Genomic DNA, 23147 nt, shown 5'->3' with positions numbered 1-23147 from the left:
TTTACATAAATTAAAAAATAAACAAAAGGAATGGGGAGAAGATTCTTTCTATGAAGAATAGCAGCCTTTTATGAATCACATACCTTGACAAAATGACTTGGTTTTGATGAAGGAGCGTCCCTTCTTTACCGCAGCTTTGGTTTTCTCAAGCCCATCTTTGGTCCCATCCTTAGCTGCCTTCACCAGCTTTTGCATCTTTGATGAGACAAAGAACACTAGCATCTTTTTGGCAGGAGAAACAACGCTATTGTTTTCATAGTTGAGAAGTTTGTTATGAGGTGAAGTTCAGTTTACTTTGAAAGGTTCTATGGTGAAAAAAAAAAAAAGCTACTCAACTGAGATCAGCTGGACAGGAGCAGTGTTAGAGTAAGGATGGAGATAACAATAAATCATGAATGTACAATCTAACAACTGCTTCTAAAAAAAATACATCCTAAGCATTATAGCCTCTGATGCATACACGTATAGCAGGACAGGTCAGTGCAGCAGCAGACAAGGAGCTAATGATATGTATGCAAACCCCATCACCAGTACCACCACCACAAGCCATTCATATCAGAGCAGGATGTATGGAGTCAGTGAGAGACACCCAAAAGTGGTTAGCTGGACTGAGAGCAAAAGGGATGGAACTACGTTGTCTAGCACAGACAGGTGAGGTGAGCCTCAGGTAGTTTACCTTCTGCTCGTGTTTCTGTTTTAGCTGCTGTAGCTCTACCGTTCCCACTGTATTTGCCATTAGATCTTTCATCTTTTTCTCATAGTGTTCTTTCAAGCGTGTCAGATCTTGAGAGAGCTAGAAAGCAAAGCACGTGTTACTGGTTATGGTTTTGGAATTAACTTGCACCTTAGAGTCACTGCTCACTCACTGTAATCCTGATATGTGTTGCCAGAAGGCAGACTATATCCTCATGCAAAAAAAGATTACTTCAAAGTCATCTAATTGATGTTTAAAAGGGAGATGGATCCTACTCTGTGCACTAATGCCCTGTTCTTGCATGTTTTCTAATTGGATTGAGCATGTACAGTATGATCTCCAGTGAGAAGTTACTGCATGGCTTTCTCGCAGATAGCCCAGAAAGAAGAACCTCTTTTTCTAAGTACAGAAATAACATGGCAGGGGCAAAGAGACCGAATCGGAAATTGACGGAGAAGAGAAAACAAGAGTGACCGAGCAAAACGGTGCAAGTCTTACTGGACCCCCTAAATTTACAGGGGTGCCTAATCTCAGAAAAAGCCAATTCTTGCATAATACTGCCGTAAATTGTGCATGGAGAGGGTGTGGCTCACGTGATCTGAGGTTCATGGGCAACATGGCAACCGATAAGTGCCACTGTTGTTGTTGCACTTGCTTAAATGTTTTTTTATTTAACAGCTTTCCAATAAGAGGGGCCAGTTGTCCCCCTTGTATTCCTAGGCCAATCTGCATTTCTCATTTCTGAACAGGCTACACTTAAAAAAAAAAAAAAAAGTGAAGTTGAATTCTCAAAACCACAAGCCAAAACGTTACAGATTTAAGCAAGCTGTCTCTAGATAGAAACATCTCTCCAAGGTCTAAAGAAGCAAATGGTGTAATCAATGTCAAATGTACAAATAGACTTTTAATTATTAAAATCTTGATCCACAAATAAACTCTACCAAATGTTGAACAAGCTAAAACAAACAAACATTTTTTTTTAATCTTAGAATATTTACATTTAAACAAAATCACTAACTCCAGAATCAATATCAAAGAGGATATGGGCAGAGTTGAGAGAAAACTAAATTTAGCTATTTCAATAGTTCAAATGTCTGTAATGCTGGGAGGAAGATAATTATACACACGTGTGTTTTCCTCTGCGGTGGCTTTCCTCTCATGAAGGCATGGGGCAGGCCGTTTTCAGCGCGACCTTCCCCGTCACTCGCCTCGTCATAGCTTTCAAACTCGCTGGAGCTCCAGCCGTTGTCGAGGGAACTGTTGCAGCCACCCTCCTCACCGAACTCGACGTCATCGTAGATCATCTCCTCTGGATCTGTATGACGTAGACGCAGATACACACAATAACAACATCCTTTCCTCACAAACAATAGCCATGAAATGCATCCTGTAAATGTAATGTCATGATGTTTTGTTTTTGCTCAGAGCAAAGTTTGTATGCGGTTTCTTTCTGATGTTAACAAACAAGAATGAAACCCTAATGCTCAAATGTAAATATTACAGCAGGATGATATTTTCATGCAACTCTAAATGAGTATTTCAAATATCAAAGTGAAAAAAAAAAGAGGACCTTAGATCGAAACTGAGCAGCGATGATGGGTCTAAAGAAACTGAAACACACAAGTTCTAAAAAAAAAATAAAGAATAAATAAAAAGTCCCATACCTGTGTTGGAGTCGGAGTTGTCTCTGGGCACGTCATCATAAATCACCTCATCAGGATCTGTAGAGCAGCAGACATTTTCACAAGAACTGGTGGGTTATTCCTCATAACAGATAGCTCAGGCTGTTCACACCACAAACAGGACGTCAAGTAAGAGGGGGATCTATAAGAAAAGCTCACAAAGGCACGCTTCCTCAAAAGAACTGGGAAGGAAGTGTCTGGGAATTCAGTTGTGTCATCAGTGAGAGAGAGAGAAGAAAAAAAAAAAGATAACAGAGGCCAGAAGACGTGCAGAGTGTGGAGAGGGAAGTACAGAGAACTAAAGAGAACAGCAGTATTCCTTCTAATTAAAAAGATACAACTTGACGAAATTACATTTTGCTCTTATTATCATGCCTTACTTTCCATCCATGCAGTGTTGGCAGGATCTGACGCCCATTTAGCCAAAGCATCCTCCTCTCTTATTGGTGGATATTCCTCACTGAAAACACTTGAGAAACATGTAAACATACATTATTTCTCCTTGTCTACTCAATGTCAGACAGGTTAAATAAATATTTTTTTGTATCACCACTGACATTAGGGACCCTGGTGTTTAGAATATATAATTGCAAGGGTCAGTAACTGTAACTGCAACTCTGAGTGGGAAGTAATGAAGCATATTTGCAAAAATTATACAGCACTAAATATATAAGATGTTTAAAAAATGTTCAAACTGTGAAATAAGACACATACCTGTCCACAGAGGTGTTGCCAGTCCCAACAACAGTGACTGAAGGAGGAAGGAGAGGACACATTACACAAAGAAAACCTTCAACGTTATCAATGTTCTTGATTGTTTTAGGTCGTGCAGGTCCATAGATTCAAGTGCAGAATAAGCTGCAATGCAGGGGACGTTTTGGGCAAAAGCTTGTGTTCAGTGAAAATGTAGGATTGTACAAATATATCGTTAACAGTATTTTCTAAAATAAAATGAACAAATAAGATATTCCTTACAGAAATCAGCACTGTGACTGTGAAGCACATTTAAAGATTATAAACTGTCCTGTAATTAGTTTTTTATGCCACCAGATGTCGCTAATGATACCGTGCTGGATGGATACTAAATCTCTTGAGGAACTTGTGAATCAGCTGAGATGATGTTTTCCTTTAAATGTGCATCCATTATTTTCACTTTGGTCATGTACTTTATTTACAATTCTTGATTAATTAACTCTTTTTTTTGCAACATTTGAAAAATCAATACCTATATGGAGGATGTTATTGCAATGTTTAATTTGACCGAAAGAAAAACAACACTGCAAATAAAATAGAGAGTATTCTACATCGCTGCAAACAATGAACTTTTGAAAATTCTCTTCCCAAAAAATCTATGTCAATGCAGTAAGCCCATGGTAAGATAATTACAGTGTAATGAGAGTCCTCAGTGTGCCAGGCCTCAGGCTTGGACTCGACTACTGCTAGATTTTAGGGAAACCGGAAAATCCTCACAGCCAACACAGATCTTTGGGGAAGGCTAAATTTAGTCCCTACTTCCTTGTGGCAAAGTTTTAGGAAAAAGAAGAAATGACAGAGGATAGAAACAGCTGAAACAACATTTACGTGTCACAGCCTGCTATCTCTATCTTTGAGTGTAGAGACAAAGTAGAGGAAGAATTTCCCTCAAAATAATGCAAACAATGATCCTGTATGTCCAGATCACTCCATACAATATTTTTTCTTAAAATGACCTTGTACATCAGCCAATCCAGTTCATTATCATTGTTACTTTTTTGAATCCTTAAAAACAAAAAACATGTATTGAGAATTCCCACGACTGCAGGCTCTACTCTACCATCCTCATCCACGGAGAGGTGCCGAATGATGACGGGTGTGGTGTAAGTTGGTGTGATGAGTGGTACACCCGAGGGGGTTGCATAGCCACAGGGAACCGGCACTGAGTATCCGGAAGTGATGCCACCAGGGCTGGAGTGGATATCCTGAGCTTCTCCTGCTCCTTCCTTCAGCTCTACTGGTGTGGAAGGGGAAGAGGAGGGTCCATGGTGCTGCTCCAGCTGCTGCAGTTGGAAAGGGGTAATGTCAATCACAGAGTAAGGATTGACTTTGCCCTGAGAGGAGCTCCTGGGTACTGGCGGAAGAGTGCTAGGGTCATTGATGGAAACATCCTGGCCTTCTCTGACTGGGGAGACAGACAAAGAAACATTAAAGATAAATCACAACAATGGAAAAATGCAACATTGGGCTGAAATGAGTCAGATTATAAAATACATGATCAATTTACTAGAAATGACACAATTATAAATTTAGATTATTAACGACCTACAGAGATTAAGTGTTAAAGAGTCATGTTGTTAACGTGAACTTATTATTTATGGTTTGATCCAACAGTGTTGGCATCATCATCACTTTAACAGAGGTCAAAATGAATTGTGTTCTACATGATCAAAAGTTCATGCTGTCAGACTTTCATGCACTACAACCTTTCATATACTGTAAAGTTAAAGTAAATAAAATGCATATGCCTTATGGAGCATTTGTGAACCACATTTGCTCTACTATAACAGGCTTGTTTCATGTACCACAGACTGGTCTCCTCACATTGTCCAGTTCAAAAAGTCCTGTTATGAGTTAGAAATCCTTCCCCTTACTTCCAGCTTTGTTACAATCCATTTAAGTTATAATTCTTCAGTGTGAGTACACTCTTCCATGCATTGGAGGAGCATTTTAAGCAGCATGCCTTGATGGCACATTGTAAGTTTATGGTAAATGACCAAACTTTCTGTAGAGAGGAGAGCTAAATAAGCGGTAATGATTAGGGAAAATGTTTGCAGCTGATGTAGTTTCTCCAGGTTTCTTGGATGATCGAACGACTTCAGTGTGTTAACGCATGCATGATGTACAGGAAAAAAAAATCTATAAAATCTATATATATACATCTTTTCATTCCAGTGAGTGAGTGAGTGAGTGAGTGAGTGAGAAGAAGAGCCTGACGCTGCCTGCTGCTGCTGCTGTCACAGCTTTCAGTGATAAAAAGCAGACATCCTCCAGCACCAGGCAGCCAGAGATACAAGGTGTCATGAGAAAGACAGACTGCCCCACTTTACTGCTTCACTTCAGACTGATCTGAAGGGCCTGGATTACAGCCAGATAATGCACACAAACATGACAGGAGAATGCGGAGCATTTTGATTACTGATAGAAAATATCAAACATTTTTAACCATTATTCAAGCTAAACTCCCCCCCCCCCACCCCCCTAAATGATTAATCACTCACTTCTGGGGCAGCAATAAATAAACTTCTGGGTTTCAAACCTGTTTCTCCAGGATCTGTCTCTGTGTCATCATCATTAAGGGGAGGAGGTGGAGGAAGTGGTAAGTCTGCGTCTATGTTATCAATTCCCTCAGGAGCAGATGTCCCCTCTCCTTCTGCTGTTGCTCCACCTGTTGAGAGGGATCTGCCTGTGGCTGCTGCTGTGTCTACTGATGGAGCTGTGTCACATGTTGTTGAAGGTGCTGGGGGTTCCAGGCTGGGAATAGGGCCTTCAGGGTGATTGGCCACCATGTTGTCCTGGCTCTGTTCCTTTCGGCCGGGGGCTAGAGGAGGTGGAGGTGCAGGGGGCAGGCTGTCAGCCTCAGGAATGTCATCACCACTGTCATCAAAGTCAAAGGCTTCCCCCTCATCTTCATCAGCAAATGGGACGCTGTCCGCCAACACTGGAAAGTGAGAAAAGGTTTAGAGATAGAGGACATAGAGTGAGTGGATGTGTAACAGAGCAATCTGATGTTCTCTTGAACATCAGATTAAAGAGGTAGGAGTTTTGAAGATGTATATCTGGATGTATTACAGTGTTTCCCCTAGGTTTACAGCTTTGTGGGGGTGGGGTGGGGGCACGCCGACACAAACACTTGAAGGAATCTTGGTGTTCATGTGTTACTTTCAATGACAGCTGTCCTTTTCTATCGGAAAGGTATCCTTAAATGACTTCTTTCCCTGATTTCAGACTCTATCCACTATCCTATCTCTACAATAAAGGCACAAAAAGCCCAAAAATAAATCTTTAAAAAAAATAAAAAAATAAATAAACACTTTTTTTTTTTTTTAACTTGTCCTTCAAGGGGGGCGGGGGGCCTAATATAATGGTAGGGGAAACACTGTATTAGGATATAGGAAGAAATAATAATAAATATCACGTTCCAGTTGCATATCGGACAAGCAACATGGACGCCTCCAGGAGTACCTTTGTTTTGTTACCAATACAGGCCAATAACAACACACTACATGATAGTTTGTGCACAAAATATAACATGATAACATGTCCACAGATAGAACTTTGTACAATGCTATCGGTGTGGTTGATTTAATTACACAAAAAGACTAACCTACTAATAAACACAATAGTTACAGCTTAAACGTTTCTGTTGATGCACGTTTCAGCCATGTTGGATTTTAACTCGGCTACGGAAGGTTCTCCAAGTTTCCAAGTCCAAATTTCCGACTTCTGAGATCAAATGGAATGCAGCATCAGGTGTCGAATCCTCTTCAGGGGTCTTTGAGTCAAAAACTGTGTGCTGTAATACTTAGGCAAAGACTAAGAGGATGTTATAAATGAATCCTCCAGTTACAATATATAGTGTTATGAATGAGAACCTTCAGGAAAACAACTCATGAGACAATATCTAAACCTCTGAAACATTCTGCACCATTTGTCTGCAGCAACAGTCAGGTGGGTTTATCCTTTGAATTAAAGGATCTTACAAATTAGCCCAGACTTAAACAATATATGACCATGGCATGACAGGGAAGAGCATCATACAACACTGTGTGCTTTTGAGGTTTCAGTAAAACACATGTCACACTTATTACGATTTAACTCCAACATTACATTATTTAAGTCAGAGCCTTCTTTAGAAAACGTTTACAGAGACCCTGTGGGTGGTAGTTTTAGTCCTTGGGCTGTCTAGGTTAAAGAACTGAGCCACAGAGAGCCTTATAATTAAGGGTGGGGTCTACTACAGTTCAGTATGTTTTCTTAAAGAATTTAATACATCAAGGATCTGCTCCAAAACAGAACATCAGCTGCACCAACACCAACTAGGCCAGAGCTACAAGCTATAGTTAGCATTCAAAGGCGTCACGTTCACATTAGAGAAGTCACTTGGCAGCAGACAGGAAGGGAACAACAAACGTCTTTCCACTTTCCACACTGCAATTACACCGGCAGGAAAGAAAACTGTCACTCCCTCTGTGAAATGCAGCAGGAGTTTTTGAATGATTTCTTATCTGATGAAATACAGTGTGAGTGGGCCTGAGTCAGTGACACTCAGTTAAGTGCCAGAGTATGTAAAAAGATTCAGAATGCATGGGCTCAACTTTCATTAGCTGATTTCAGGTTTAAACTTTTAATGTTGGAGAAGTAATTCAATTCAATCTGACTCCAGTGTTGTGTAAAATATTGAGAAATCATGGATTTGCAAATGCATAAACTGAGCCAAAACCACTGAGATTTCTATGCGAGCATACCACAGATTCTTTGTGAGCACCTTCATCAGTCACAGCTTGATTTTAATAACTGACAGTCTAAAGTGCTACTCTCATATCCTGACTGTGCTCCCAATGAAAACAGCAAATTCCAGGTTCGCAAGAGGTCATTTTCAGCATGAGTTGATGAGATAAGCCCCACTGTGTCACTCGCCGAAATAGCTCAGTTGGGAGAGCGTTAGACTGAAGATCTAAAGGTCCCTGGTTCGATCCCGGGTTTCGGCATTTTGATCTCACCCTTCCCCCAGCTGTCTGTGTACACTTTTTCCTTTTAACACCTATTAAGATCCTTAATGCTTTTCAAACATTTCCAACATTGTTCCTGCTGAACTCTGTCAACTTTGGCATTTATGTGGCCATTTAGAGTTTAGCTAATAAGGTTATTCTGTACACACTATAACCATGAAAAGACCCAGGATCACTGTTGTTGAAACATGCTGTATTGCACCTCGAGGCTTGAACCCTCCACGATAGTGACCAAGTAAATCTCAACTTAAAGAAACTCCCTAAAGCCAACCCAAAAACTTTGAAGTCCCTCACAGCAACGTACACAGCTCTAAATCAGCAGCCGACTCCCCTCAGGCTTTGACAAGTAGTCGTTTCAACCTGTAGTCAGTGTGAGGGAATGGTCTGTGACTAATGTTCCAGGTCAACACTTTGACCCAAAGTCCATCTGCACCTCTGCCTAACATTGTTGCAGATCAGAGGTGCAAAAAGCAAACCTGGAATCAGAGATGCTATCTGTCTTTTTTCCATCTGTAAAATAATGAATGGTTTGGGACACAGAGATAAGGCACAGGCTAATAGTCAGCGGCTCTACAGGACTTTGGCATGAATATTCATCGCCTATAATTGTCTCAATATGTCGACTAATCCTCTCTCTGTAGGGCAATGTGAAACTCTGGACTGTGCCAGAATAGAACAGTGCATGATTTGATTGGATTTGGCCAGATGACGAGTCACAACTGGCCATTCAATAGTACATCTGCAACTGTGTGTGGAGGACATTGATAGATCGCTGAACTGGTATGCATGCCCGAAGCTTAATTATAGGGACTGTGCTGGATGTTGACCTTACTTCAAAGTGCGAGCACAAATCTATATTCACACTAGCCTTGCATGACATGGGAAAAATATGTGACGTGTCATAACATTGCTCACTATTACAATAACAAAAAATAATGTTAAGAGTGAATATTAGCCACAACTCACAGTTTGTGTCTATCTGCTGTTCTTCCTGTTTTAAACAGCACCTGTGTTGGCAACATGTTTTTCCTGAATCCAAAATAAATCCCAAAAGTGTTTTTTCACCACTAAATAGGCATCAATGAATCTGATTTCATCCCAAAGGTGTGAAAGCATGGCTGATAGCCCCAAGCGTCAATCCAAAAGATAAAATGTACACAAGCTAATTAAATGCTTGTCTACATAAAATTGTATCTCTTAAGAATTTCAATAAATTCAGACTTTTGTGATGTGTTTATTATGAATGCTCTTATAGCCATAGGGATGAAATTAATTGCAATGAATTCACACTTCCCATTTAATAACCAGTTCCTCTGGCCCTTATTTATTTTTTTATTTACATTCAAACCAGAGATAATGAAGGGTCTTCACTTTTTTAAAGATTTTGCTAATCTTTTTCTCTTCATGGGAATGTAAAGAAGAAGATCAGTGAAACTGTACATACAGTAAGAGAGTGTGCACACACTTATGCAAGATGACACACAAACCCCTGCTGAGGTGTCCATTGTCAATTCATAATCACAATATGGATATTGTTCTGTGGACCTATCTCCACTCTGCTATATAATGGTCTGCTCAAATGAGTCACCGGGGTTACAATCCCCTCCAGCATCACCCTGGCAACAAAGCAAGTGACTGGCCAGCTGGAGATGAAGCATTTTTCTGGCCTGTGTCTATCCCCGGAGGCAGTGTGTGTCGGTTAGTGTGTGTTATGTGTGTGTGTGCTGCTGCCGGGTATTCAGCATAATACTGAGGCACATTGTCTGGTATTCACAGCAGCGCAGCACATTTTAGCCTCCTTACTCCCTCGTTCTGCTGCCCACACACTCCCCAGCAGGGCAGGAGAAGAGGAGAGGAATCCGTGTTGTTTACTCGCACTGTCCAGCTTCAGCAGCCCTCCAGGAAGTGAACTGACCACGACATGACCTACAGGAGCTAGAAAGTTGAAACTCAATCCTGTAATCTATCTCTCTAGAAGCAGATAGGCGAAGACATGAAAAGAGAAATCTATCCATGTAATGTTTTTCTGAAATTCAGCTCAATAATCTTTCAGATTCTCCTTATCAGTCCACAGTCCATGTTCTGAGAATCAACTGTGACATGTTGAGTTTAAACATGGAAATTAATTTAAAAATTGGTTATTCTAACAATTTTTCTAAGATTTATTTTTGGGCTTTTGTGCCTTTATTGTAGAGCTAGGATAGTGGATAGAGTCAGAGATTGGGGAAAGAAGTCATTTAAGGATACCTTTCTGATAGAGAAGGACAGCTGTTATTAAAAGTAACGCATGAACACCAAGATTCCTTCAAGTGTTTGTGTTGGCGTGTCTGCGTGTGTCCCCCCCCCAAAGCTGTAAATCTAGGGGAAACACTGATATATGTTCAATAAAACTTTAAAAAACCCTGAAAAAGGTATTTCACTTTTTCTCAGTCTGACTTTGTATCTTCAAATTTCCTTGTTAACCAACAACAACTTGACTTATCCAAATCCCCAAAAACTATTCATCCTACAATCATATAAGACTATGGAAAGCAGCAAGTCAATCAAATTCTGCAGTTTTGCTTGGAAACTACAAGATTGACTGATAAGCAAGATTTGTCAAGAACAACTATTGGTCATAAAGTTGGTGTGAGACAAAGGTTATAAATAGATGGTCAATGACTGCCCTTTACACAAGAAAGACCTACAACTAGTATTTACCTCAACCTCAGTTTAAAAGGTAGTGGCCCGTACGGGGATCGAACCCGCGACCTTGGCGTTATTAGCACCACGCTCTAACCAACTGAGCTAACCGGCCCATGTACCACAGAGGTATCCTATCATTTGTCGAAGATGGTCTGTACGGTTGTGCCAAAGGGAATAACATGTGTGAGTGAAAAAGCTCTGTTTACTTTCAGGAGGTGGGGGAGGAAAGTCTTCCACGTCCATGCTTGTTGCTCTTCTTCTGCCCAAGCTCTTCAGACAGCAGCATGAAGAAGATCATCTACGCCGACACACATTCCTAGAGGAAAAAGACATACTTCATTGAACTGAAAAATAGGAGAGTTAAACACACATTACAATTATAATACACATAGTATTTCCTAATTATATTGAAAACTAAGAATGTTCCCATACATCATAATTTGAGCACTACTGGTTGGGCAAATATGAGCCAGTCAATGCCTGAAAGCTAAGCCCAGCCATCCTTGTTCTTCAATGTTGCTTCTTTATCACAGCAGCACTTTGTCAGCATAGGGGCATGGCTGTGTTGTGGTCACAGTCTGGTACCTTTTGTGTCAACAACAGAGTCTGAACCAAAGCTAATTCAGACAAATGAATGAGTGACTGGAGACAAAAGAAGCTCTTGTAGTGCTTCTTGGGACTGTTGATACAACCACATGTTTTAAGTGTACACAACATTCTCATGCTAATTGCAGACTCGTGCTAAACGTGCTTGGTCACCATATCATTGATAGGTCATACCCTGTGGAGTTACCACAGGAAGAATGGTGGGGGGTTACAGCCTAAACCAAATTCTTCAACGCAGGTCCAGATTCACATTGTCACCTCTTGTTTCCTGAAACAATTCAGGTTTAATAGAATTTAATGGCAGTCAAAAGTATCAATGCATCTCTTAATCTTATCAGTACAAACCGGTGTTGCTAAACCTTGGCGTATTTAGCAACACGTTCTAACCAACTGAGCTAAGCGGCCGGTTCACAACAGCCTTATTAAAAATAGCTTTATTAACTCCAACAAAGAGTGATACGAGCAGACATTCTAAATGATATGCAATCAAATGTAGAAGTGGCAACTCAAAAAGATCTAGAGGCAACCACTTGTTCTATGATATGATACCATGCGATAACATACAACACACTTAATTGTCCCCTCGGGGTTTGAGTGGAGTCACGGACTCCAGTGCTGCACACACTGAGCTGCCTCTACAGTAAAATTCTACCACTGTAAAACCAAATTTGACATCATGCTTGATTATTAAGACAATTACATTACACCCCAGGCTTGAAAAAAAATATTTGAATCTAAATCAAAACCCCAGAACATTTCCATGTCTGTAGATTTCCTAAGATTGCAAATAGGCTATACGCTTAACATGGCTTGAAACAGTGGCAGCCACAGTACAAGTATTTGGGATACAGGGGTCAGTGTGATGTTTTGACTTAATATCAACCACACATTTTGGTTCAGGTTAATGTCATTAGCATGCTCAGGCAGGAGAGACCTTTGGACTTGCACGGTCATGAGAAACGTTGCATTCCTCAGCAGCACAGCCTTTGTTTGCAGATGTACAATTGATATCCAGAGGTGACAGTTTCTGTCAAGGCCCCCTCCAGAATTAAAGTACATTTTTTCCCAGACTTCCTCCACTTGCTAGTATACACTAGGGTCGATAGCCGAGTAATGACATCATGCTGTCACATAAAGCCACCATTGTTGTGGTATGTAGAGCCCATATTATACTCATGCAATTTATGAGGTTCAATACAAGCCACACAACACTCTTCTTCAGACTACTTCAAACCTTCATCTCACCAAACAAGATCCAAAAGATAACTCATTCTGAATCTCAAAGCTTGTTTTGTCTACAAATAATGTGAAATCCTCTGCTTCTTTGTCCTCACGAGCACAAGGCCAGAGCAGTTTATGGGAACACACAGGCCCAGTGTCTGCAAATACGGGTGACAGTTACTTCTAATGCTAGCAGGCAGATATACTTAAAATACAAAGCCTGAAAAAAAAAATAGGCGAATCCAAAGAGACGGGCAATGTTTACTATGAGAGCTGGCAATGAGGCCATGCATAATCTGAGAAATGGAAGTTTGAATAAACAGGTAGTGACCTGACACACATGGTAGCGAATTGACTGGCACATTTTGGATTGATAACTAACAGCCCAGCCCTGACAGGAGCCTTGAGGGGTGACTCATATCTGCCTTCAGATGCATTGTTTGATTTCTAGGACAAGCAGGAAAAGGAAGGAAGGGAGGGGAGAAGAAGGAAAATATTCAGGTGTGCTCATCCCTGGGCACAGGCACACAAGGCAGATATCCTACTGTCAGGTTCTCTCCTTTATTTTACATTTGTAAAACACATGAAGATAGCGGATATGTTAAACGTTACTATCTTCTAAAAGAGCCGGCCTGTCTGAACCAGTCTGTATATTTCTCTATCCTGTCCCTATCCTTTAATGACTCTGTTTCTTTGCTTATTTTTTTTTTTACCTGCTTCTTGAAGAAAACTAAATGCACCTTTCCACAAATTACATGCTGCAAGCCCTGTGGTGTGAAGTGACTTCAAATGTGGTGTGCCCCACAGTAGCACCTGGCATATCCCATGAAGAAAAACAGCTCAACAGAATCATTCAGCACATCTGCAGCATCAGTCAGTGGCCTGTCTACACTGAAACATTGTCAACACTAACACCTTTAAACTGTGCAACATAAGCAGAAACACAAGTAGGTGAAGCTAACTAACCCTAATGTAAATTAACTATTGACCATAATTCACTTATTTCTGCTTTGCTTATCTGTTCAGTGTTTAATCACAAGGTTCAGTAATGCCGTCTAATCTGAGAGCAATGATTGAGGAGAAACCAGGAGACAGCAGGCAGGGAAATTCAGCCGTATAGTTGATGACAGACTCAGGTGAGCATGTCATTACATGCTGTGGAAGGCTGAGCCGCTCTCTACAGAAAGGAAAACAGTCATCTGGTCTGCGTTGAGTAATGCACACAATTTGCTCACCTGTGTGTTCCTAATAACTTATGTTAAAACAGACAATGACAAGGATCAGAATCATGTTGACATTGTATACAGTATGTTCACACATGTGGAGGATTATATGAACTACGATTACTCAGAACTACATCTTATAGCAGTTTATAGAATGGGAATTACTAAATTAAAAAGGGAATATAACTGATCCGATCTAATATCGGTACCGGGTCCGATATTGAAGTAATTTACAAATCTGATATCGGACCGACGGCGGTCAGAAATCAAGCAATGATGGAACTTGCTTACAGGCAAAGCAGAGATAACAGGAATAAATATTTAAAAACGTTTTCTAGTACTTTTAAATGAGATTTCTTGTGATTTGTCTTCCTTGTTTTCAATGTTTCCTGATCTGCCCCAAACACTTAACCTGCCAGTTATGGAAGTGATTGTTTGTGTGTGTAGCTGAGGGGTTTTCTAAATCAAACACCCTGTATCATAAGATTGTTTTGATTTTATTCCTGATTTTCTGGAGTACACTTAACTACAAGTGGCATTCCACACACAGACTGAAAGTCATAAACAAAAGCCTGGATGAGAAGGGAGGGTGGTATGAGAGAGATAGAGAGAGAGAGGGGGGGAGGGGGGGGGAGAGAGAGACAGAGAAAGACTTGCAGTCTGCTGTGAGTGTCTGTCTTTTGCTTTGCAGCTCTTGTGCTGAATGTTTTATTGAGTAGAGTGTCCCAATCTTCTCCTTCTGGCAGGATTACAGTAATGAGGCTTTGACTGAAAAACAGCACATCCCAGGCCTACAAAGAGTGGATGGACGGGCTTAAGGAACTACTGTAATGTATTTATGGGGGGGGGGGGGAGTTCAGGGGAGGACAGATCAGCACTCTGCAGAATACTAAAAAGAAAGGAGGGTAACTCTTTCCAGCACCATCCACGTGAAAGAGTTGGAAAATAAAAACTACTGCTACAAAGATTGTGAACTGATGGTTTCTGTAGTTTAGGCGTCTGATCAGCAAAGAACAGTTTAACGTTTACATCATTATATATTGCTAATGCTAATTCCCATTCTGAATGGCATTGCAAGCATTGGCTAATGGGATTGGAGGCCTCACAAGAAACCCACTGCTCCAGAACAACATGGTGATGACAGGATGTACATCTTTTGTGCCACTTGAACAGCATGTATTTGAAATCTTTAGCTCTAAGGCTTCAACAGGATCCACCTAGAAACCTTCACAGCATCAGGGTATCTGAGTCAACGCGCCTTGACAACATGCAACATTCTCCCACCCACCCTGACCTCAAAATGGGTGGAGAAGCTCACAAACAGACACAAGATTGCGCACTTCTTAGAGACGAGAATCCTGACTCGTGGCAAGTTCAGACTGTCAGCGAAGCATTATTCATACACACTAATATCCTGATGAATCATGGTCGGTCAAGGAACTACCTCATCATTACATGTCCTTTTGTTTCTGCAGCAGCGAAACTCAATTTAAGCAATTGTTTACACCTTTCCCCAGATCCTGTGTAACATATACTTCCCTGAACATTCTGAACAATCAACACGACCAGAAGAGCCGAGGTTGAGTTTAGTATTCCCCATCGCAAGTTATAATTAAAGGCCTAATGGGAGTGGATGGTTGTGATTACTCTTCAATAATCAGGCCTGCAGGGCTGCAGTGTATTCTTTTATGTCAGAGGTGTGATCAGTGAGACACGTGAGGGAATGACTGGATGGAAGTTCTGCACTCATGTTTTCAAAGCAAATGTGTAAAATGCTATTATAGCTGTAACTGATACATAATCATATTACCCCATTATAGCCCGCAGCTCTTGCTATAGGAGCGTTTAGTTTATTTAACATCACAATTATAGTTGTTGTTTTCTTTAACAGGACTTAGCTTCTGTTTTTAGCAAAAAGGCAGAAACAACTGAAAAGGACCTCACAGTTCTGGAGTCATTTGACGAAATGAAAGACTGGAGCTGTAAAATATTTCAAACATGGGTGTCCATTTGAAAACAGAGGCAGCCACAGTCTTGGCTGTCACTGCTAACTGGTCTCCACCCACCCGGTTAGCCACACCAAAGCTTCAAGAGCCAAGTTGTAACCAGAGGAACACTATCTTGTGCGTAGTGAGCAGTGGATGAGCAACTGCCTCAAAGAGGTTTTGTTGACTGAATAGATTTAAGCTCTCAACTTTATTACAATAGAATGGAGCAACTCAGTGCTACTACAATAAATCAGCACAGGAAAACTACAATACTACTGACTGTATGAGAACAAGTCATTGCTCTGATTTCAAAGGGTGGAGACTCTTTATGAAGCAAAGATTGCCTCTGACTTTACCCATGCTGGCTAAGAGTCCATAAAGAGTCAACTTATGTAGCACATAAAAACACTCTATTCCGCTCTCTCTGTATTTCCTGTCTCTTTCTCTCTCGTGTCATATAAGGTCACATTTGCTACGAAATCATTTTTACAAACAGCTTAAAATGTATAGAGAAGTGTACACTGTAAAAAATGTGAATACAAACATGCTCCATGCATTTTATCTGCTTTACAAATGTTTTTTTTAACAGCAAATAAAGCCTATGGTAGAAGTGATGTTTCACACATCCACCTGCAGAAGAGCAGTTGCTTTCCTTTCCCAGCTGTTGCTGAACTATGCAACTAATCCAAGTTTTATCTCAGAGGATCCTCAGTGGAATGGTGGTGGGTGGACGGCAAATCCAAAAGTGCCATTTTAAAAATGACTGGTATGCCTCTTTGTTAAACTGCTGTTTACTCCGACCACCCGGGTTTAAATAGGAGGCGCTTTCTTTTTCATGTTGTAGACAAATTAATGTGAACACCTCTTTTTGCACTTTCCATGTCATCGTAGAGATATTACTTTGTCACAAATACTTTTGCAAGTTACCATTTCCTGTCCTGACTCCACTGAACCACATCTGTGTTTGCGGACCATTAAGAATAATACGAGAGGATGTTGCAGTTTCGCTTTACTGAATGTTGTTTGTGGCAAAGGGAATGATGAGATGCAAAACGCATCTGCGAGTACTGATAGACTTCACGTTCCTTAAAACACCAACAGCTATACACTGAGGTGTCAGCAAAGTTAAGCAGCTATGGGTTAATGAAGAGAAAGCGTAAAACGTTGTGGATTTGACTTCTTTATGACTAGGACATGACCATTCGGAAACTCCAGGACAATTGAGCAAGGAAAAGAAGGATTTGTACTTCCTGGACAGCCTCCTAGGTGTTATTACAGTGAAACACATTAATCGTCAGTATTCACAGCAAGGCTACCCTGGTTAATTTGTTTAACAAATACACAGAGTGGATTTGTGTGTCTGCAACCCCTGCGATGTTCCATGTCTTACATGTACAGACTGAGTGAACTGGACAGGCTTGGAACCAGACAATACAAATATAATGAGCCCCCCCCCCATACATGTTAAACCATTTTAAAACTGAGCTATAGGCTTTATAGTTTTCTTTCTTTCTATTGCTGTTTCTAGATTTCACATTTTCTATGCATGTAGGCAACTACAAAGACAAAAAGTTTGTATAATAATGATTTTACTACCTGATCTTCCAGTTGACTGAATCTGTGCAGTGCTCTCACTGAGGAATGCTATGCATGACTACTTGAATTTGTAGTTTGGCTGACTGCTGCAGCTCAAGCAGACATCCAGTTTAATTCTTTATCTTTCATTAAGTGTTAGTCCCCCTTACAGATTCTTAAACTTTCTGTGTAGTGTGATGTGTGTTAATAAAGTCATTGTTGCTATAAAAAGCACACTTGATGAACATTAAAAAGGCAAATGGATATCTTGCACCTGCAAATTGCAACCCTTGAAAAGGAAGAGGGGATTGAGTCGAATCAGGGATTTTGCTGAACACTGAAAACTAAAACCTTTGAAGATAGGAAAGAAACTTGTCCAGGGAGGCTAATGTGATAAAAACAAACAAAAAAGTTTTTGGTGACATTTATACCAAGAACAGGACGCAATAATTCAAATGAAATGTAAGAATAATGAATACTGTCGGTCTTTCTTGTAGCAAAGTGACAGTGTTGGCAACTTGGCCAAGTTATCGGAGGCGCCACGTTATAGCCCTCTCCCAACAAACACAATGTGTTATACGACAAAAATACACATAAAACATGATAATTAACAAAAGAAACATTTCGCAAGACGTATAACCAAATGTGTAGCGAAACGTCACTACTTACCTGTACTGGCAGTGAGCTAAACAGATAAAGTAAAAGGATGTTCAAAACTTTGTCAGAAACTTAAAATAAATGCCCTCGACTCACCATTGTATGACTTTCTCCAGACAAATTACGGTATTCCTTCGCTGTAACAACTTGCAAGTGTTAAAAGTTAATGCATTTTAGGTTTCAAAAAAACTTAAAATGCATCCAATTTTCGCCCAGTGTCCTTCTTTTAACTTCACTCTTTTCGATGCAAGCGTACCTCATCCATATAAAAAAAAAGAAGAAATTCGTTCCCTCCTCTATGACGCTGATTGGCTGAGAGTTCAGTTGGGCAAGTTGTGATTGGCTACGCAGAACGTCAGTCAAGTGTCCGACGTCTCCTCCTGTAGGATCGGCTCGAGTCGCCCGCAACGATTCCAACGTGCCCACGTGACGTGTGAGGTGGCTCCGGCTCCCTCTGGAACAGCTGTCCGGAGTTGATGTTGGGTTAAAGTTTTGACAAACTGTTTCGACTTTCGAGTGTCTTTGTTGGTCGTAACATTTGTGATTTCAGTAACATTTTACTGTCATCTACAGCCAGCATCCCGAAAGAGCCTTTGTTGTACAGTTGGGATGAAAATATTCAACGTGTGTGATACCTTTGAATGTTCAACTTTTCTCTTCAAAATACTGCGAACATCTACAGGACTATCAGCAGAGATTAGACGTACACCAATGGGCCTGCAGGGGCCGCCAAATCTACACAAAATTATATTTCCCAGTCGCTTTAGGTGACATCCATTCCTTTTCCGCCACCTACAGGTAGGTTTTCCTTTGCACAATCGTATCTCTTACAGCACTGACAAATCCAAAGGACACAACTGTATTAGAGAAAACACATTTTATTTACTGAAATTAATTCATTTCCATACACAAATAGAATGTTAATCTTTTCTTAAACAACAGCTATCATTTCAGCCCCTCCTCCACCCACCTGATATGGTCATATGAAAAAGAGGCAAAGTGACAACCCAAGAATATCTTTAGTTAAGTTATTTTGGCAGTAATGTACAAGTAAGGTGACATGTACAGTAAGCATTTAAAGACTCTCTTGATATTAAATCAAGAATAAACAGATGAAGAAAACTTAAAATGTCATAAATACATGTCTTAAAACTTCTTTGTGTTGCCTTAGTCACTGAGGCTGCATGATGCACCGATTACAGTGATTTACTCAACGAAACAGTGTGTTGCTTTTCTTCAGTTTTCATTGAGTTATGACACAGGTTCCAATTGTCTGGCTGTGGCTGATTAAAAAAAAAAAAACTTCCCGTTTCTGGATTTAACTCAGCAAAGTTAAACATGTGAATCAGCTCATCTGATTAAAAATCAAAAAGTCAAAACACTAAATTACACTTTAAATGTCTAAAACTGTCCCCTAATTATTGCTGTAATCTAATTTAAATACTTAATTTGGTCATTTGAGTCAACCTTCAGGATGAACTAATTATGTTGCAGTATATTGTAAAGATGCACATTGTAACTAACTTAATACTAATGGTAAAATTCTAGAGCTTATAAACATAATGACATACCGCTACGTTAGCAATGCTGTTATAGCAAAAGACTGAGAAATTTGAGAACTTAGAGCAGAGTAATAACTCAATAAAAACATTGTGTGTCTGATACATGACAGCAGCCAAGCCAAATAAACAATCTCAAGCTTTCCAGTACAATGAGGTTATTGTGTAAAACAAACAAAACAATTAATGTGACCGATGTATAAATCATCATGTATCTAAAACTGAAAGAAAAGAAAAACAAAAACTAAAGCTTTATTTGAAACATAACACCCAACAATAGTCATGATCAACATGCTGCTTGGCTATTTTGAATCAAGGCAGCTTTATTTTTGCAACATGACATCTCCATTTTTAACAAAAGAGCCTTTGTAGAGTGGACCGATCCTGAGCTTTGTCCACTAACAAAGAAGATTCTGTTTCGGGGCCTTTCCTGTCATGACAACGGTGAATACTTCCCTCTCTGTTCAAAGAAGATACACAGTCAAAAACAACCAATGTGACTCCTTTTGAAGAGACTGATCTAATTGTCCACTTTCCTGATGAAATAGCTTTAATATTCGACCTTAAGGACCCAATTTCTTCAACCTAAACTACTTGACCTGCATACGCTTCCCAATCCGTGCTGAAGAACCGTGTCTGGTGTAAAAGCAGGAATGGAGCCGTGTATGATCAACATCAAATTATTCATGAGAATTGTGTGTTGATTTGTGCGATGTCAAGATGTTATTGTAAAAAAAAAAGCTACTAACACATACAAAGCTTTTTTATCTGAAAAATCTGGAGGATATTTAATGCAAATAGAAAAAAAGCTGTGGTTGTACACAGACTTACTCTATTTGGAGTTATACCTCCTCAAGCCATAAAGGATGAAAACCTAAGATTTCCAAAGTTATTTAACTACTACATGTTTCCTTTTATTTGATACAAACTCATAGAAATTAAATGTGTGTATCAGGAAAACTGGCATATACAGATAATTTGTAAGAGTTTGCTTCTGAATGGCTTTTCAAGAATTGCTGTGTATTTCACCTTGGTGAAATAGGTCAGCTATGATGTGACTGGCAAGGTGGCTCTGTCACAACACAGTGTCCTGAAGGTAATGGAAAACAAGAAAGACCCCCATTCCACTGCTCTACACTACCACACCTACCTTTGAAAGGCTGAGCTAACTAGGTAAATAATTTATTAACTTTCACCAAAAAAAAAATGAATGAATCTATCAAAATGAATACTTTGTGCGAAACTTGATCAATATAGTACCAGACTGTCATGGTTAACTTTTAAAGGCTTTTTTTTTTTTTTTGAAAACAACATATGTCCCTTGTAACACTTACGGTTCCGTTGTATAAAAACATACAAAACAAGGACAATACGACTGTCACCACTCTCAAAGTCACATCGCTCTTTCATGTATTAATTATAAAAGAGAAAGAAATGTGGCATTTTTCCGATGTGAAATGACCTCATCGATTCACCTCAGCTGTTGTGGGGCTTGACAGAAACCCCCGACTGAGCCTTGATGGAGCCGTTTACAGCTGTGGACTTGTTGCCAAAGTTCCAGTCCACAGGATTCAGAAGCTGCATGGTCTTCTTGTGTGTCCAGATTGGGTTGATGATAAACGTGAGCAGGGCGAGGCCAGTGAAGAAGACTAGAAGTTGTGGTAAGGCCACATGATTGGTGAGATCTCTCCAGTGGGTCACTGCTACCCACCACATGTAGTAGGTGAGCACCATGCGACAGTGGAACGTGTGGATCATCACCCATTGGTTGGCTTTCCAAAACAGGGTGTGGGCCCAACCAGCCTGTCAGGAGGGAAGAAAGATTGTGAGAGAAAATGATGCAGAGTTTTGGTCAGAAATGTATTTTCAATAGTATTACCATTGTGAATTTTTTGTACCTATTAAGGAATCAAGTCATATCTGTGTGTAACAGGAACAGAGAAAGTTCAGAGACCTGCTCAGCCTTATTTTTATACAACTTCCTCTTTCTAAGATAGATGAAGCGTATCTGTTTACGATCATAAGATATAAAAATACCGAAGAGGAAGTGTAATTTAGAGTTATTTACATTTTTTCAGCAGTAACTAACCAGATTCTGTTAGAAATACTGAATTAATCAGCCGCATCAGATAAAACTAGACCATCTGGAATTGGATAAACTAAATAAGCAAACAAAACAAAATGTTAGTTACAACAATTTCTTCTCTGATGTGATGAAGGATTGGTGTAAGTAATGACAGTTAGTTTTACGCCATGTAAACGCTGTAAGGCTCATACCTTCAGTAACATCCAAGACACACATGTGAAAGGTGTGCTCATCTCCAGCAGCAGCGTGACCATTGGAAGAAAGTGTCCCAGGGAATCATACACCACCGCCCCTGCATATCCTGACAGGGCAAAGAAATGGTGCGTCGCCAGTGGGAGGTCAAATGACCGAAATACCACACTGGAGGTGTGAAGAGCTACGTTCTCAAAAACAAAGAAACCTGTAGCTGTGAGGACATTGAACCACGACCAGTCTTCTTGTCCCCTCACCCTGTCTCTGAACAACATTGAGTCCTGGGTCAAAGCCCGGAGTCCCGCTATAGTACTCTGGATGCCAAATACTGCCCGAGTCGCAGCGAGGTTCCAGAAAACCTGCTCCTTAGCTAGCAGGGAGTTGTAGGTGCAGGACACAGCCGAAGACAGGAGGTGGGAAAGAAGGAATATTGCAACATAGAAGGCAAAGCCCAGGCCTATAAACTGGAGGCGATAGTCCCATGCGAAGTATTCTTCACTTGGCTGGAGCAGAGTGTTGCTCTGCTGGCCAGGATCCATGGTGTTAATGGAGGATCCTGGAGGATCCTGGAGCTCAGGCGAAAGGGAGGCTCAGCTGTATGTGGGGCTGTAAGCAGGGGCTGGAGGATGCATGGTGTGTGGGTCACTCACCACCTGTGAAACATAAGAAAGCAGCTAAAGAAACACAGACACTTTATCCACTTAACACAAATAACACACATGCCCTCACTTTAAACAAACTACATTTTATGCAGGCTTTATACAATTTCAATGTTTAACCAAAAGTCCACTTATTTGTTTCGTGTGTCGCTTTAATGGACCCAAGTCTGGAACTAAAACGTAAAAGAAGGAATGTTCCCTGTTGTTCTTAACTCAGTATAAACAACACAATGTATCCAAAAGAGAACAAAGACGTATTTATGTCCAACTATTACAACATATTCCTTTAAAAAACATGTCGGGTCAGGGTCTGGTTCCAACCAAAGTCAGCACAAATAAACAGCGACGACAAAAGCTGGGCCCGAATCAAGCCAAGAAAGGGACTACGAAAAACGTCCAAAGTAGTTTAATTGACTCCCCACAAACTAAATATCATTAATGTCATACATACCAATGCTGAACACGGTGTTCCGACGTTGTAACTGCAAGTTACCGGAGGGAAATGCACATCATCCGACTTCAATTTGGTCATATGATATAAAAACAGGAAGTTAC

General features: G+C 40.3%; 2 protein-coding genes and 2 non-coding genes across 6 annotated transcripts in view; 1 reads left to right on the top strand and 3 right to left on the bottom strand.

Annotated features, from left to right (window-relative positions):
• Positions 1-18366, bottom strand: part of arhgef10 (Rho guanine nucleotide exchange factor (GEF) 10) — a 54977-nt gene extending 36611 nt beyond the window's left edge. The window contains exons 1-10 of one of the 3 annotated variants that reach the window (XM_065966530.1): positions 18193-18366; positions 11033-11142; positions 5669-6070; positions 4190-4534; positions 3091-3127; positions 2757-2845; positions 2359-2415; positions 1822-2009; positions 677-793; positions 84-195 (exon numbers count right to left, since the gene is read on the bottom strand). In XM_065966530.1, coding sequence (XP_065822602.1) covers positions 84-195; positions 677-793; positions 1822-2009; positions 2359-2415; positions 2757-2845; positions 3091-3127; positions 4190-4534; positions 5669-6070; positions 11033-11069 — 1384 coding nt within the window. In that variant the 5' untranslated portion in view covers positions 11070-11142; positions 18193-18366. The remainder of the gene's footprint in view (positions 1-83; positions 196-676; positions 794-1821; positions 2010-2358; positions 2416-2756; positions 2846-3090; positions 3128-4189; positions 4535-5668; positions 6071-11032; positions 11143-18192) is intronic. The other 2 variants (XM_065966529.1, XM_065966531.1) reach the window with 2 other exon arrangements.
• Positions 8048-8120, top strand: trnaf-gaa (transfer RNA phenylalanine (anticodon GAA)). The gene has a single exon. It is a non-coding gene; the product is annotated as a tRNA-Phe (tRNA).
• trnai-aau (transfer RNA isoleucine (anticodon AAU)) lies at positions 10865-10938 on the bottom strand. Its single transcript has one exon. It is a non-coding gene; the product is annotated as a tRNA-Ile (tRNA).
• A 592-nt stretch (positions 18367-18958) lies between the features above and the next one.
• On the bottom strand, positions 18959-23121 carry cln8 (CLN8 transmembrane ER and ERGIC protein). The gene is made up of 3 exons (XM_020649867.3): positions 23044-23121; positions 21933-22586; positions 18959-21458 (listed from the first exon to the last, which is right to left on the bottom strand). Exons 2-3 carry the CDS (start codon positions 22470-22472, stop codon positions 21132-21134), a joined length of 867 nt encoding a protein of 288 aa, XP_020505523.1. The 5' UTR covers positions 22473-22586; positions 23044-23121; the 3' UTR covers positions 18959-21131.
• Between the last annotated feature and the right edge of the window lie 26 nt (positions 23122-23147).

This window comes from Labrus bergylta, chromosome 18 (genome assembly GCF_963930695.1).
Source record: "Labrus bergylta chromosome 18, fLabBer1.1, whole genome shotgun sequence".
In the NCBI taxonomy this organism is placed as follows: domain Eukaryota; kingdom Metazoa; phylum Chordata; class Actinopteri; order Labriformes; family Labridae; genus Labrus; species Labrus bergylta.
The sequence above is the reverse complement of the archived record's forward strand: the minus strand, read 5'-3'. Positions and strand labels throughout refer to the sequence as shown.